General features: G+C 43.9%; 1 protein-coding gene across 4 annotated transcripts in view; it reads left to right on the top strand.

Moving 5' to 3' along the window:
- The first annotated feature begins 110 nt into the window (after positions 1-110).
- Positions 111-13,778, top strand: part of afg2a (AFG2 AAA ATPase homolog A) — a 102,631-nt gene continuing 88,963 nt past the window's right edge. For 2 of the 4 annotated variants that reach the window (XM_064343994.1, XM_064343993.1), the window contains exons 1-9: positions 113-388; positions 927-1,051; positions 1,583-1,740; positions 3,436-3,494; positions 3,906-4,529; positions 5,857-5,986; positions 6,278-6,334; positions 6,490-6,613; positions 11,762-12,017. In XM_064343994.1, coding sequence (XP_064200064.1) covers positions 226-388; positions 927-1,051; positions 1,583-1,740; positions 3,436-3,494; positions 3,906-4,529; positions 5,857-5,986; positions 6,278-6,334; positions 6,490-6,613; positions 11,762-12,017 — 1,696 coding nt within the window. In that variant the 5' untranslated portion in view covers positions 113-225. Of the gene's footprint in view, positions 389-926; positions 1,052-1,582; positions 1,741-3,435; positions 3,495-3,905; positions 4,530-5,856; positions 5,987-6,277; positions 6,335-6,489; positions 6,614-11,761; positions 12,018-13,778 lie in introns of all 4 variants that reach the window. The other 2 variants (XM_064343996.1, XM_064343995.1) reach the window with 2 other exon arrangements.

Here is a 13,778-nt window from a genome sequence, read left to right as displayed (position 1 = left end):
TTCATGCAGTGTGTACATTTGAATAAGAATTATAAACAAAGTTCAAAACGGAAGACTTTAGGTTAACATTCTCCTTCAGTCATTACGGTAAAGGAGTGGGATCTAGTGAACTTTAACCCGGAAGTTTAAGTAAATACTGCATGGGAAAGACTCGTGCTGCATGTGAAGTTTTGCAGCAGGCAAATCAGTTTTTCGGGATGAGGTTGTAGAGTTAATCCTGCCACAATGTCATCGAAAAAGAAAAATAAGGGAAAATCCGGAAGACCGAATGAAGTTGAGAACAGCAACAGTAACATTGACTGTTCCTTTGACTCTTCCCCACTCGCCCATGGAGATCGACCAAGTACTTCCAATGATGCATTCACAGTAATTGACTTTATTGATAAAGGTAGACTACTTAATAAATACACGACTTTGAATAATGGCTGTACATTACCACTGACAAGCAGTCCATGCTTGAATAGCTTTAAAATATACTTATGTTTTGTTTTTGCATATTGTACGTTAATTGGTCGCCGCAACACTCCATCTAACTGATGTATTTGGTATCCTTTTCGATTCTGTATAGCCTACTGTTCAGCCATTTGGGTGGGATAACAATAGACGTTGATAATATATATTTGATAATATAATGCAGACATTTCCAGAGCACCTTAAACAGCTGACATTCATGCAGCCCCTTGCCTGGGAATCAAATCCAGAAACCTCGCAGTTTCAAGACCGCTTCTCACGATTATGCTACTGCATGTGAAATATAGATATATAATGACGACAATAGGCAACATGCAGTCTGCATCTCTTAACACTGCACTGACACACGCTCCAATGGGTTTTTGAAATTTATGCATACAGCGAATCTATATAAGAGCCCGGTTGAATTATTTTATGGATTGCTTAATTATTTACTGATTTCTTCTAAATCACAGCCGACGATAAGGTTCCGAAGAGGTGCAGGAGATTTCTTGCCCAGTTGAGTCTGAACTCCATGAAGGCTGCAGATATTTGCATCGGACGACCCATCCTGCTCTCTAGTCCTGCAGGCCAGCAGGAGGTTTGTCCAGAGACTATGTAGTGCATTTACTTCGTCACTTGATGTGTGACAAAACAGTATTTAACTTAAACACCTTAAAACGTATTCTCTTATGTATAAATTATTATTAATCCGTTAGTTGGAAGAGTGCAAGTACTCACTTGTCTAAGTAACAATGTAGTGTAGGTTTTAATAATCACATTTTATAGCAAAAAAATAATAAAGGAAAACAGTCTATGGTCTTTTTTTAATCCATGGTTGCTTTAGAATGTGACTATAAATCCTACATTATTATTCAACCAAGTGATCTTTCTGTTGGGTGTGAGGATGTGCCAGACTTATTGATTAAGCACCTATAAATTATAGCATTTACCAAGCATCTTTCATGTTATGACTTTAAAGCCCTAAATACTGATAGGGGGGGAAACTTGTTTCAGCTGGTACTAATGGTGCAGCCCCCACGTGAGTGATATAATACAGCCATGTTGTGTCAGAGCAGCTGAGGTGGAGAGGAATGGAGTTATTGTGATTGTCTGTGTACCTATATGGCAGGTGTGCTTGGCCTGGCCCGTGGCTGCTTTTCCAGGAGGGCGAGTGGGCCTACAGGGTGAAACTCAGCGCAGCCTGAGGGTGAAGTCGGGGGATAGGATCATGGTTCGGCTGCTGACAGGACCTGTGCTGCAAGTGGAGGAACTGCACTTGTCCCTCAGGTAGGCCCTGCCCAAAGCGCAGTGTTCCAGTTGCAGGGAGGGAAGGGGCGAGTGGGTTGATCTCTTTCCCACTCAAAGTTCTGTTGCATCCTTTTCCACTGTTCTTTTCTGGTGTTGTAGTCATAATGATATGATCAATAATAATAATAAATGTCTTATGATATATAATACATCACAGGAAATATAAATACCATTTTTAAACTTCTATTAATAGGCAATAGTGCTATTATTAAATTATTTTCCATTCAAAAAATGAAGAAAAGCATTCAAATAAAAAGGAAACAGATTATAATAGTAATGTCCTGTGTTACAGTCTGCAGTAGTTACAGAGAAATGTAAACCTCCTGGTTGGTAGTATGGAATTTAATGCTTTCCTGTTTAATATTCTATTATCCAAATTACTAAAAAGGTGGCTGCAGGCAGTTAGAAGTTGAAAAAACTCTTGTTACCATTTAATGCATTTCCATAAGAGCATAAGAATACATAATGAGTCATGAGAATGAGAATCATCATTTACCTTCAGACAAGAGAGTATCCAGCATGGCGTCAAGCCTGGAAGCGCACACCATGCTGTAATGTTATCACATTACAAAGCAGTGATGTCTTGTAGCATTTCTTCTACATTCCGTTCTACTGCTACTTTACACCAGGCTGGCCGGTGGAGGATGGACTCCACCTCTATAGCCGGGTTCCTCTCAAGATTTCTTCCCATTGAGTAGTTTTTTCTTGCCACCGTTTGGGAGTTTTTTTTTTTTACCTGTACTTTTTGGGAGTTCACGCCTAGTGTTTGGTCTCTTTTTGGCTTGTGCCTTGTTACTCTGTAAAGTGTCTTTGTGATAGTTCTCTAAAATGCGCTATACGAATAAAATAAAATAGAAAATTGAATTTAATGTCCTGGCCAAGAGAAAATAACATCTAGAAGTGAATTTCAGCTTCCAGGCAAGAACACTGACAGAGATAGCAGCATTCAGATTTAGCATTTTTAAATCAATTTATTGGGTGAACTATCAGATGATTTGATATATCAGCACATTGCACACAATTGCTTTTTTGCTTAGGATATCCAGTTTAACTGGGTCTGGCCATTATGAGCTGTGTGAACTCTGAAGATGGCTCATATGATAGGCCCAATAATGCTTTGAAGCAGAGCTCTGTGTTCAAGTTTTATCTTTTGTGTTCCAAACAGTTTCTCTGTTTTAGTTATTTAATCTGATCCGGTAAGTTGATACAAGAAACCAAGGCTCCTGAAATTAGCAATGAAATGAAGAGATCATAAGGTGACATTCTTGCAGTGTCATATATCAGGGTTTTACAACATCAGGAGCAGCGTGATCTAAATTTATCTTAGGTTTTGCTGTTCGGTTAAGCATGTATATGCTGCCATCTGTCGATTTTTTTGTGTAACTACACTTCACTTGTTGCTTCATTGTGCGATTTTACAAAGTTGCCCAATTAATGGTAGGTTTTTACACTGAGAGCCAGAAGTAGAAATTCCAGGAGTTAGAAAGTAAAGGTCCTGGAATTTGTTTCGTCCATCTGTTAACTCAGCCTGCTGATTTCACTAATTAGTTCTACCTCCTGGCTGAAGAATTGATTGGAACAAATTACTGGGGGTGGGGGGTGGGGTGCTTTCACTATCTGAACCTGGACTTTTCCACCTCTGCTGAGAGCATGTATATTTATTTCTGATTATAGAGAGAAGGATGACACACTCAACATGGAAGAGTTCACTGATTTTATTATCCGATCTCTGGGTGAGTTTGTATGTTGCACGTACTAAGATTTCCTCACATTTTCAACCGATGCAGTATGCTTTTCCGTATGTGGAAAGATTATTTTTTTCTCCTGCAAAACTTAAAATTTTTTCCCTGATAACCAGTTCTAATGAAAAATGTGTCTATAGTCAGTGTCAGTTCTACTTTAGTCAATTCAGGAAAATTGAAGTTCAGTTAATTATTTGAAAAATCAGAACATTTGATACATTAATTTCATTGATTTCAGGATGTAATTTTCTGTGAATTTCTATTGATTTTCTAAAGCGATTGAACTGAAGTGGAATTCAGCTCCTGAAGTGTGGTGTAATGCAGGTGACTTTCACACTATACAGAGCAGGCACTCCCTATATAAACACACTGATATCTGATCGCAACCGCACTGTGTTTCAGATGGAAAAGTGGTTCTCCCTGGGAATGTCCTCTTCCTGACCTTTTACGGGCGTCCCTGCACACTGAGGGTGGAGGGGTTGAAGGGGGTGGACGGGGTGAACCTGGAGAGGCGGGACCCCCCCGCTAATGAGGCGGAACCGGAGCCGTTGGATGTGTCTGCCCTGGACACCACGCCCGTGGACCTGTCCCTCTCCCTGTGGCTTGGTGCACTCGACATTGATGATAAAGAGCCCCTCCCTGCAGCCAGCACCCCCTGCAGACCCTGCAGCCCTGCCCCTGTGCCTGCCCTCCCTCCTCAACCCCACCCCCACCTGCCCGCCGAGCAACCAGATCCTGGTTGCCTGGGCTACCTGAGCACTGGGGGTGAAAAGCAGATAGCTGACTCCGAGCAGGCTCTTACAGCACCCCCTGGTGGCGCCTCGAGCAATGGCACATTCTACAGCGTTTGCTCTCGGACCAAGGTCACAATGGTGGAGAAGGGGGGCAAGGAAAGAGGGGGAGAGGAGGTGGGCGGGGAATCCAGGGTCACGTACGCCATGATAGGTGGCCTCAGCGCCCAGCTGGGGGCAATCCGGGAGACCATTGAACTGCCCCTTAAGCACCCCGAAATCTTCAGGAGCTATGGTATGAGCTCTGTGGCGGATCTGCGGTGTGTGTGTGTGTGTGTGTGTGTGTGTGAGAGACAACACAATTGATGGGGGTGGGTGGATCTACGCACAACATTCCTGACTAATAGAGAAAAAGCAGATACTGAACAGAAGAGCAGATTTAAAGTGAGTGTAAAGGGGCTGAAAACAATTACACATCCACCAAATACGTATTCAGAGTAATGTTGATAACTGTCATAACACACAAGTCAGACTTAAAATCTGCAGTGAGTAAAACCTCGGGTATGGGTGTGGTCAGAACGTGCCTGTGTACCCATAGCTTTTAAAAAAACGGCACCCAGCAACTGCATAACCTACCATGAAGTGAGTTGTGGTAATGTCCCGATTGGTGAGGAAAGCTGCTTTTGTTTGTTTCTTAATGCCCAGGTAAACAAAGTAAATATCTGATCGTACAGACCTATCGGGTGCATGCTTATTATAAATGCCTGTGACCGGGTAGCTGTTTCTTTTTCATTAATCACTTGGAACATCCAGAAGATGTGGCCATGTCAACTCAGCGAGCAAATTAACTGGACACATTTAACATTAAACACTGAGCTAACTTACAAAGTCAAACACGTTGAAAAATCTATCTAGTAAAATCTATTTATTGAATAAATATAAAAATAAATATTTTTTAAAAGACGCTCAATGTAGATGGTTTTCTACACCATGTAATGTCCCAAATCTCCAAATCTGAAGCCCCCTCCATGACCTCGCTGGGTGCGAACTGTCCCTTTTTATCTTTAAATGGCATTCTGCAAACATAACAGCAAATAAAGCATGTTGTTATAGCAACTCAGAGGCGGCATAACTGTAACAGCTGTAACATTTATACAGACCAGGACAACATGTTTTTTTTGGTCACCCAGCATCCAATTTCTATACTCCAAAAACCATGCTAACTTTTTTTAAAATATGTGTAATTTTGTTTATTGCAAATTAAAAAAATAGAAAATTAGTTCTGGAACAGTTTTTTTTACTTTGCTTGCTCAAAGAAGTTTTTGTTCTGAAGATTTTACTAATGATACATAACATTTAAAGCTGCCAGTGCCTATTCATTGTATTCATGGATCCTGACACCTGTCCAAAACCCGACTTCACCAGGAAGCGGTACAACAATGTTGCTTGTAGACGTTGGAGACGCATCTTACATACCAGCTGTGCATTTAAATGAACTTGCTGCGGCTGTACTCATTTACATAACCAGTCTTAGTAAATCATTACAAAAGAGTGACCCTGACTCCGGGCCAGTGCTTGAATTCAGCAGGTAAAGACTTTGTCTGCACTGGTCTCTTCCTCAGGAATTCCACCCCCCAGGGGAGTCCTCCTGTATGGCCCTCCTGGGACAGGGAAGACCATGATTGGCCGAGCTATAGCCAATGAGGTTGGAGCTCACATGATTGTGATCAACGGCCCTGAGATCATGAGCAAGTGAGGAAGTATCTACATTACCCAACATTTACATTACTGTATTGCCTGCACTGTATTGTGTTATATACTGTACATCATACACATTACAATAACAATGCCCAGCGTATATTATTTTATCACTGGATTACTGACTGCATGTCCAGTTAGGTGTGTTTATGCAAAGATATGAAGAGAGTAGAGACAAAATTTGTTTACTCAAAATATAAATGGAGAAATATGTAACATTCCCAGACTACAAAGTAGACTATCGGTGTAAGGTAAAGAGTCACCCCACGGTGTGCCTTTTTTCAGGTTTTACGGAGAGACGGAGGCCCGGCTGAGGCAGATTTTTGCAGAAGCGGCTCAAAGGTAGGAACTGAACAAGGACTTTTTATGAAGTGGTATTTTTCTGTAACTGTAGGCAGACAGGGAAGGGGGTGCATTTGGATGTACCTTGGCAGCTTTTGGGGAGCTGTGTTTCTGTGCCCACTGACAGTTTTTGGGGGATGTGTTTCCTCTGACAGGCAGCCAGCGGTAATCTTCATCGACGAGCTGGATGCGCTATGTCCAAAACGGGAGGGGGCGCAGAACGAGGTGGAGAAGCGTGTGGTTGCCTCCCTCCTCACCCTCATGGACGGGATTGGCTCAGTGAGTACTCCTGAGTGGAAGCCCCGCCTCCGGTAGATCACACGCCGAGCACTGGTGTCATTCGCTGAAGTGACCCAACAGCCAACAGGGGATGGTAGTGGCACACAGTCCACAACGTAGTGAGAAAGGCATTTGTTTATTTAAAAAAGGTGCAGGAAAAAGTTCAACAAAAATCATCAATAGGCTGGACAACAACAGTCAAAAAAAGAAAAGATGTATACAACAACTGTAAAGACACTATTCTGTCTAGATGCTACAATAGCCATAGCGCAGCTAGCTCACAGCAGCCAACTTTCTTAAAACATGCACTTTCTGTGGCTTGAACGACTGGCCTAAAATAGCCTCCTCCCCATCCACCTCACCAATAAGGAAATATTACCTTAAATTATATCAGAGGCGAAGCCTGCTGCAGAAATGGAAAAAAAAAAAAAAAATCTACAGAACCACCCAGTTCCATTGTAAAATTAAGGAAAAAACAGGTTTTCCACAATACCTTAACCTATAAGCAGATTATTGCACTTTGATAAATACATTTTAACAATGAGCCTAGTATATACTGAATACATTACCCCATGCAGAGATATTGGGGTGTCCCTAGGTCTTTAAATGCATGCAGACTTCTTCCGTGGGAACTACAAACAGTACGCCTATGGCTGGTTACCATTCTTACAACAAATAAAATTAGCCCTTTTTTTAACAAATTTTGGGCATCACTACAATGAACATGTTCGCACACACTAAGCAAAGAATGTTGGGAAAAAGATATAAACTAAATAATCAAAATATGCGATGTAAATGTGCACATTTACATTTACTTATTCGGCCAATTTTCAAGTGGGAATGGCTATCTTCTCATTAGTACAGGAGTCTATGATATATCGGCATCCAAATACCAATCCAAAACCTTCTAGGGCGGGCACGGTGGCATAGTGGTTAGCACTGTTGCCTAGCAAGAAGGAGGTTCCGAGTTTGAATCCGGGTCCGACCGGATCCTCTCTGCGTGGAGTTTGCATGTTCTCCCCGTGTTCGCGTGGGTTTACTCAAGGTACTCCGGTTTCCTCCCACACTCAAAGACATGCATGTTAGGTGCGCTCCTGCAGTTGCCCTTGACCAAGGCACTGGCCTCAGAACTGGAGTTGGTCCCTGGGCGCTGCACTGTGGCTGCCCACTGCTCCTAAGTAACTAGGATGGGTCAAATGCAGAGGACAAATTACCCCACGGGGTTCAATAAAAAGTATATCTTATATCTTATCTTATATTATCTCTAAAAATGAATAAAATGGTTTTTGTCTATTATAGCATGTCAACTTTCCCCTCATGATGGTTTAAGATGAAACATTGATATCAAATTTATAAATAATGCAAACACATTGTGACACACTGTGGTACACATACACTACATGGTGTATGTGGATGCCTGACATCCAGCATCACATTCAAAGTAATGGGCATTAATACGGAGTTAGTCCACCCTTTGCTGATATAACAACCTTCTAACAACCTTCTGGGAAGGTTTTATACTAGATGTTGGAGCATTGCTGCAGGGATTTGCTTCTATTTATCCAGACGAGCATTAGTGAGGTTGGGAAATGATTGGGCGATTGGGCCTGGCTCGCAGTTGGCTTTCCAATTGGTCCCAAAGGTGTTGGATGGGGTTGAGGTCAGGGCTCTGTGCAGGCCAGTCACGTTTTTCAAAAGTTTACATACACTTTGTTAGTATTTAGTCGCATTGCCTTTTAATTGCTTAACTTGAAGCTTCTCACAATACTTTTTTACAGAATTGTAAAAGAACTGAAAAGAGTTATAATTATACAGCAAGTGTGGTTTTGCACGTGATTGATGATTATGCCTTCCTCCCCCTGGAGTAGAGCAATCTTTGGATGCTAGCATTTTTGGGGCCATTAGGAGGTTTGCCCATAGGGGCTAAGAGCGTCACTGCACATTAGATTCTTTGTACATCACTAAAGAGATATGCTGAGAGTGACAGAAAACTGTGGCTAAAGGGCTACATACAGATACAGAGAAAATGAATGAATTGAACAGAAATATTTTAAACCTTTCAGTTGGACGAAAAATGAAATTATCGTCTGAAGGAGGTAACTTTAAATATAAAGACTCCAGAATACTAAACTTTTCCAAAATCATGATCATTAGCAGTGGGTTATAACTGAATAAGGTATGACAGCATGAGGTTTTGAGAGACATGTAGGCGTGTAGGTGGACTGGAGAAAACATGTTTGGTGGTAATAGTTCTTTTTGTTTTCTCATGTAATTATCAGTAATCTGCTAGAAGGTTTACTGGTGTCTAAATGGTTATATTCTTTGAAATAATTATCGGCCCCAGGTCTGGTGTGGAGAGGGCGTGCCCGATTTCCCTCAGGCTCAGTGTGATAGGATGCTGTAGTGTAGCATGGCGTAGCATAAATGGGAAGCCACCCGGTACTGTTGGCCACCAAATTGGGGTGTTTCACTGCAAGTAGAAATCCACGCCAGGCCGGAATCCTTTGTGTAACTTCTGGACCGTAAATGGGTAATGGCTTCCTTATGAACCTCCAGGCCACTGCACCGCCGACAGAAAACCTTGCTGAGTTGCTGCACTCCAATTGGCCAGTTTTCTGGGAATGTGATGAATGTGCTTCCTGGTGTGGGGATTGCGGTACTCTACATCAATTTGGTGTACTTTGAGAGGAAAATTAAGTGGCTAGATCTGTGAAGAATTTTGTGCTGTTGTAAACAATTCTATCATAAACTCCATGCAGTTGTGTCAACTTGTAAGATGCTTGAGCCTACACTGGAGCCATCAAATAAAGTATACGCTGTCATGTGTTGTACTGGTTTATTTGAAGTGCTTGGAATCAGATTCCAATGTTCCAGTAAAAATATGTCACCGCCTACTATGTCAGATTTAGGGAACACATTCAACTAAAATCTTGATGGTTAATGTAAGTTAACATATGCTGAAACATTTCCGAAACAACAAAAAAAACCTCCTTTTTTGAAACTTCAAGTAGCTAAAATGCCCTGCAATAAATTGATGACCTGGCCAGGGTATATTCCTGCCTCTCGCCAAATGCATGCTGGGATAGGCTCCAGCAGCCTCTGCGACCCTGACCAGGATAAGCGGGTATAGATAATAGATGAGTGGATGGATGTTTAATCGACAGATTTCAAGCAGAGATTCTCTAGAAGGGAGCTATTCCAACTGCATGAATATCTGGTTGTCAACATTTGGTTTAAAACAGTATTTGAACTTGGTTAACACTCAACAGCTTTGAATGAATTTATGTAATTGACATAACATTACATATCAGAGTTGGATACAGATCTCTTTGCTCTATTGATGCTGAAAATAATGTTTTAAACCGTTTTAACCGCATACATGTCGATGTAGCTAGCAAATAGATAATTAACTCAAACAGTGTTGTTTCCTCAAACTGAGTTCTGGACCGATGGCTTGCGGAGGTTGAGATTCAGAAGAGTCTACAGTCTGTGACAAAGGCCTGCTCTCATCTCGTGTGCACATGTAGAGAGGCGAGGGGAGGAGGGAGCTGACTGGCTGCGAGTGAGAAGAGCTTTGCTGAATCGGCGGTGCAAGGCACATAGCGATCTTTTATGTTTATAATGAGAGTAAAAAAAATGTTTTGGCTTCATTCTGAAACTGGCGGGACAAATTAAACTGTGGGGCGGGCTGCCACAGTTTAGTTGGTTAATGCGAAACACTGCAAATATTGTTTTCAGTAAATACAAAGGGGCATATTGGGCACTTGGGGCAAAAGGGACAGGTGTTTTGGGCACCCGGGGCCACCCCTTCTGCACGTGCCTGTGTGTGTGCTTTGTGTGTGTGTGTGTGTGTGTGTGTGTGTGCGCGCGTGTATGTGTACGTGTGTGTGTACGTGTGTGTGTGTACGTGTGTGTGTGCGTGTGTGTGTGCGTGCGTGCGTGCGTGTGTGTGTGCGTGTGTGTGTGTATGTGTGTGTACGTGTGTGTACATGTGTGTATATGCATGTGTGCGTGTGTGTGCGTGTGTGCGTACGTGTGTGTGTGTGTGTGTATGTGTGTGTGTATGCGTGCGTATGTGTGTGTATGCGTGCGTGTACGTGTGTGTATGCGTGTGTGTGCGTGTGTGTGTGTGCGTGTATGCGTGCGCGTGTGTGTGCGTGTATGCGTGCGTGTGTGTGTGTACATGCGTGCATGTGTGTGTGTGTATGCGTGTGTGTGTGTGTGCGTGTGTGTGTGTTTACGTGTGTGTGTATGCGTGTGTGTGTGTGTGTGTACGTGTGTGTGTGTGTGCGTGCGTGGGCGTGTGTGTGTGTTTACGTGTATGCATGTGTGTGTGTTTGGGTGACTGACCTCTGGCTGTGCCACCTTCCAAGTTCCACTTTTCCCTGAGCTGGAAGAGCGTGGGAAATGAGGGGTTTGCTCAGAATGGAAATCTTGGAATTCCAGCATGGAAGTGCATTCCTTTGGTATTCCCCATGGTTGCTGTGCCATCCACATCAGCTTAAGAGCTTAGAGAGCAGCCATTTCCTGCTGGTCCTAACAGAGCTGCTCCGGGCTGTCTCATCTGGGAAAAGCAGGTTGCTGCTGTCTGGACCACACAGGAAAAGCTGGTGCCCCAGTGCACTGAAAAAGGCCTGTCACACGCTTATTGATAGAGCAATACCCCGTTCCCCAAAACTCCTGCAGCCTCCATGGTTCCCCTCTCACCATGACTGTGGATTGGGTGTACTGTGTAAGAGTGGGACTCTTTAGCCCAAGCATGGGTAACAGCACAGAGGGGCTTGTGGTGGAACAGAGAGGAAAGGCAGAAATCCAGGGATCTGTGATCTGAAAGCACTCTCAGTGTATTCAACTCAACAGTTTAGGTTGTGAATTCATGGTGGAGGGCTACAATGTCATTGTCCTGTGCCATGATTTTATTGTGCTGTGTCATGATTTCATTGTGCTGTGTCATGATGTCATTGTGCTGGGTCATGATGCCATGATGGAGGGCTATAATGTCATTGTCCTGTGCCATGATTTCATTGTGCTGTGTCATGATGTCATTGTGCTGGGTCATGATGCCATGATGGAGGGCTATGATGTCATTGTGTGAGTTGTGATAACATTCCGCTGGGCTTGAGCTTTTATCCCTCTGGTCTTCTTCAGGAGGGCCACAGTGGGCAGCTGATAGTGCTGGGGGCCACCAACCGGCCCCATGCCCTGGACCCCGCCCTGCGGCGGCCTGGCCGCTTTGACAAGGAGCTGGAGGTGGGCGTTCCCAGTGCAGAGGGCCGAGCCGACATCCTACGCAAGCAGCTGAGCGCCATGCCCTGTGAGGTGACCCCAGAACAGCTGATGGCACTCGCCGACGCCGCGCACGGCTATGTGGGTGCGGACCTGGCCGCCATCTGCAAGGAGGCAGGTGAGTGTCACCTGTACCTCGCCTGATCCACGGGTGACCCTGACTTTGAGAAATGTTACCAGTCAATGAGCAGGAAGGGGGATTGTGCTTTGGAGGAAAATTTAATTTTGTTCATGATCTTCTGCAGAATTAGGGCTGGCCTAACTTTTCTTAGTGTATCTCTCGTGTTTTTTGTTTTATTTTTTATTTAACTTAAGTTTGTTTCCCCCACTTGGGGGAAACAAAATCTCTTCCAAGGGTGTGTAGAGATTTTTTATCTCAGTGGTTGTCTCAGCCCCAAGCTGAAATATTGGGAGGATCTGCTGTCCCTTGGAACGTCTTTTAAAAAATAAGTAGGCCTAATTATCAATCATGCGCTTGTCGCCCTGCATATTTTTTGTTTTATTTTTGCTTTTATGTATGTAGCCGTGGGAAAATTTGGGATGTGGGCAGGAAGGAGGAGCCACAGTGGACTGGTTTGCTGCAGCTTGGTGCAGTGTGACTTAGATTAGCGCAGTATGGTGTAGTCCTGCACAGTGTGATGGAGTTTGGCCCAATGTGATGCAGCTTGGCCCAATGTGATGCAGCTTGGTGCAGTTTGGTGCAGTGTGGTGCAGCTTGGTGCAGTTTGGTACAGTGCGGCACAGTGTGCTGCAGTTTTGTGCAATTTGATGCAGTGTGCTGCAGTTTGGTGCGGTGTGGTGCAGTTTGGTGGTGTGTGCTGTAGTTTTGTGTGGTGTGCTGCACTTTGGTGCAGTTTGGTGTGGTGTGCTGCAGTTTGGTGCAGTTTTGTGCAGTGTGCTGCAGTTTGGTGCAGTTTTGTGCAGTGTGCTGCATTTTGGTGCAGTTTTGTGCAGTGTGCTGCAGTTTGGTGCAGTTTTGTGCGGTGTGCTGCATTTTGGTGCAGTTTTGTGCAGTGTGCTGCAGTTTGGTGCAGTTTTGTGCGGTGTGCTGCAGTTTGGTGCAGTTTGGTGCAGTTTAATGCAGTGTGCTGGAGTTTGGTGCAGTTTGATGCAGTGTGCTGCAGTTTGGTGCAGTTTGGTGCAGTGTGGCACAGTTCAGCACAGTGTGTCGCAGAGCGTAGGAGGACTCCTGGGTGGTCTTAGGGGGGATGGGGGACGCAGCATATCGCATTACCAGCTGTGTTCCTGTGGACGCGTTCCGGTGGGGACCCTGATTTACAGCCCTGAAGGGGGCAGGGGGAGGGTGCGGAGGAGGATATGACTTGCGATGTTTGTGGAAGCGCTGTCTCCCTTTTAAAGCTTTTACCAAGACAAACACAAGATTCCTGTCTGTGCCAGAGCCAAAATATCATCCCTCCAAGATGGAGCTTGTTCAGTGTCCCAAAGCTGCTGGGGCACTTGGGGGAAAAAAAAAAATAGAAATTTAAAATTTTTTTTAAATTACGTTTACACTTAGGTATTTTGCAGATGCTCTTGTATTTATAGCCTGCTTTTAGTTATTGTATGCAGCTTATATTTACTGAAGCGGTTCAGATTAAGCATTTGTCTTGGGGTACAGCAGCAGTGCCTCAATTGAGAACCTGAAACCTCAGAGTTACTCAGTTCCCCACTATGCTGCATTGTGGCTGAGACGTTAATCTGAAGTGCTGATTCACTGTGGTCACTAAAGGCCCCAGAGCAATGACTGGAGGAATCACAGTACAGAGTGAGACATGGCAGGGAGCCGAACCCCTGGCCAGTATCGATGCGTGCCTGATTGTAACCTAAGGTCCTGTCAAGTATGCAAGTATTTGGGATTGCATACTTGTGGTATGAAACG

Source organism: Anguilla rostrata, chromosome 7 (genome assembly GCF_018555375.3).
Source record: "Anguilla rostrata isolate EN2019 chromosome 7, ASM1855537v3, whole genome shotgun sequence".
NCBI lineage: Eukaryota > Metazoa > Chordata > Actinopteri > Anguilliformes > Anguillidae > Anguilla > Anguilla rostrata.
This window is presented reverse-complemented; position numbering and strand designations above follow the sequence as displayed.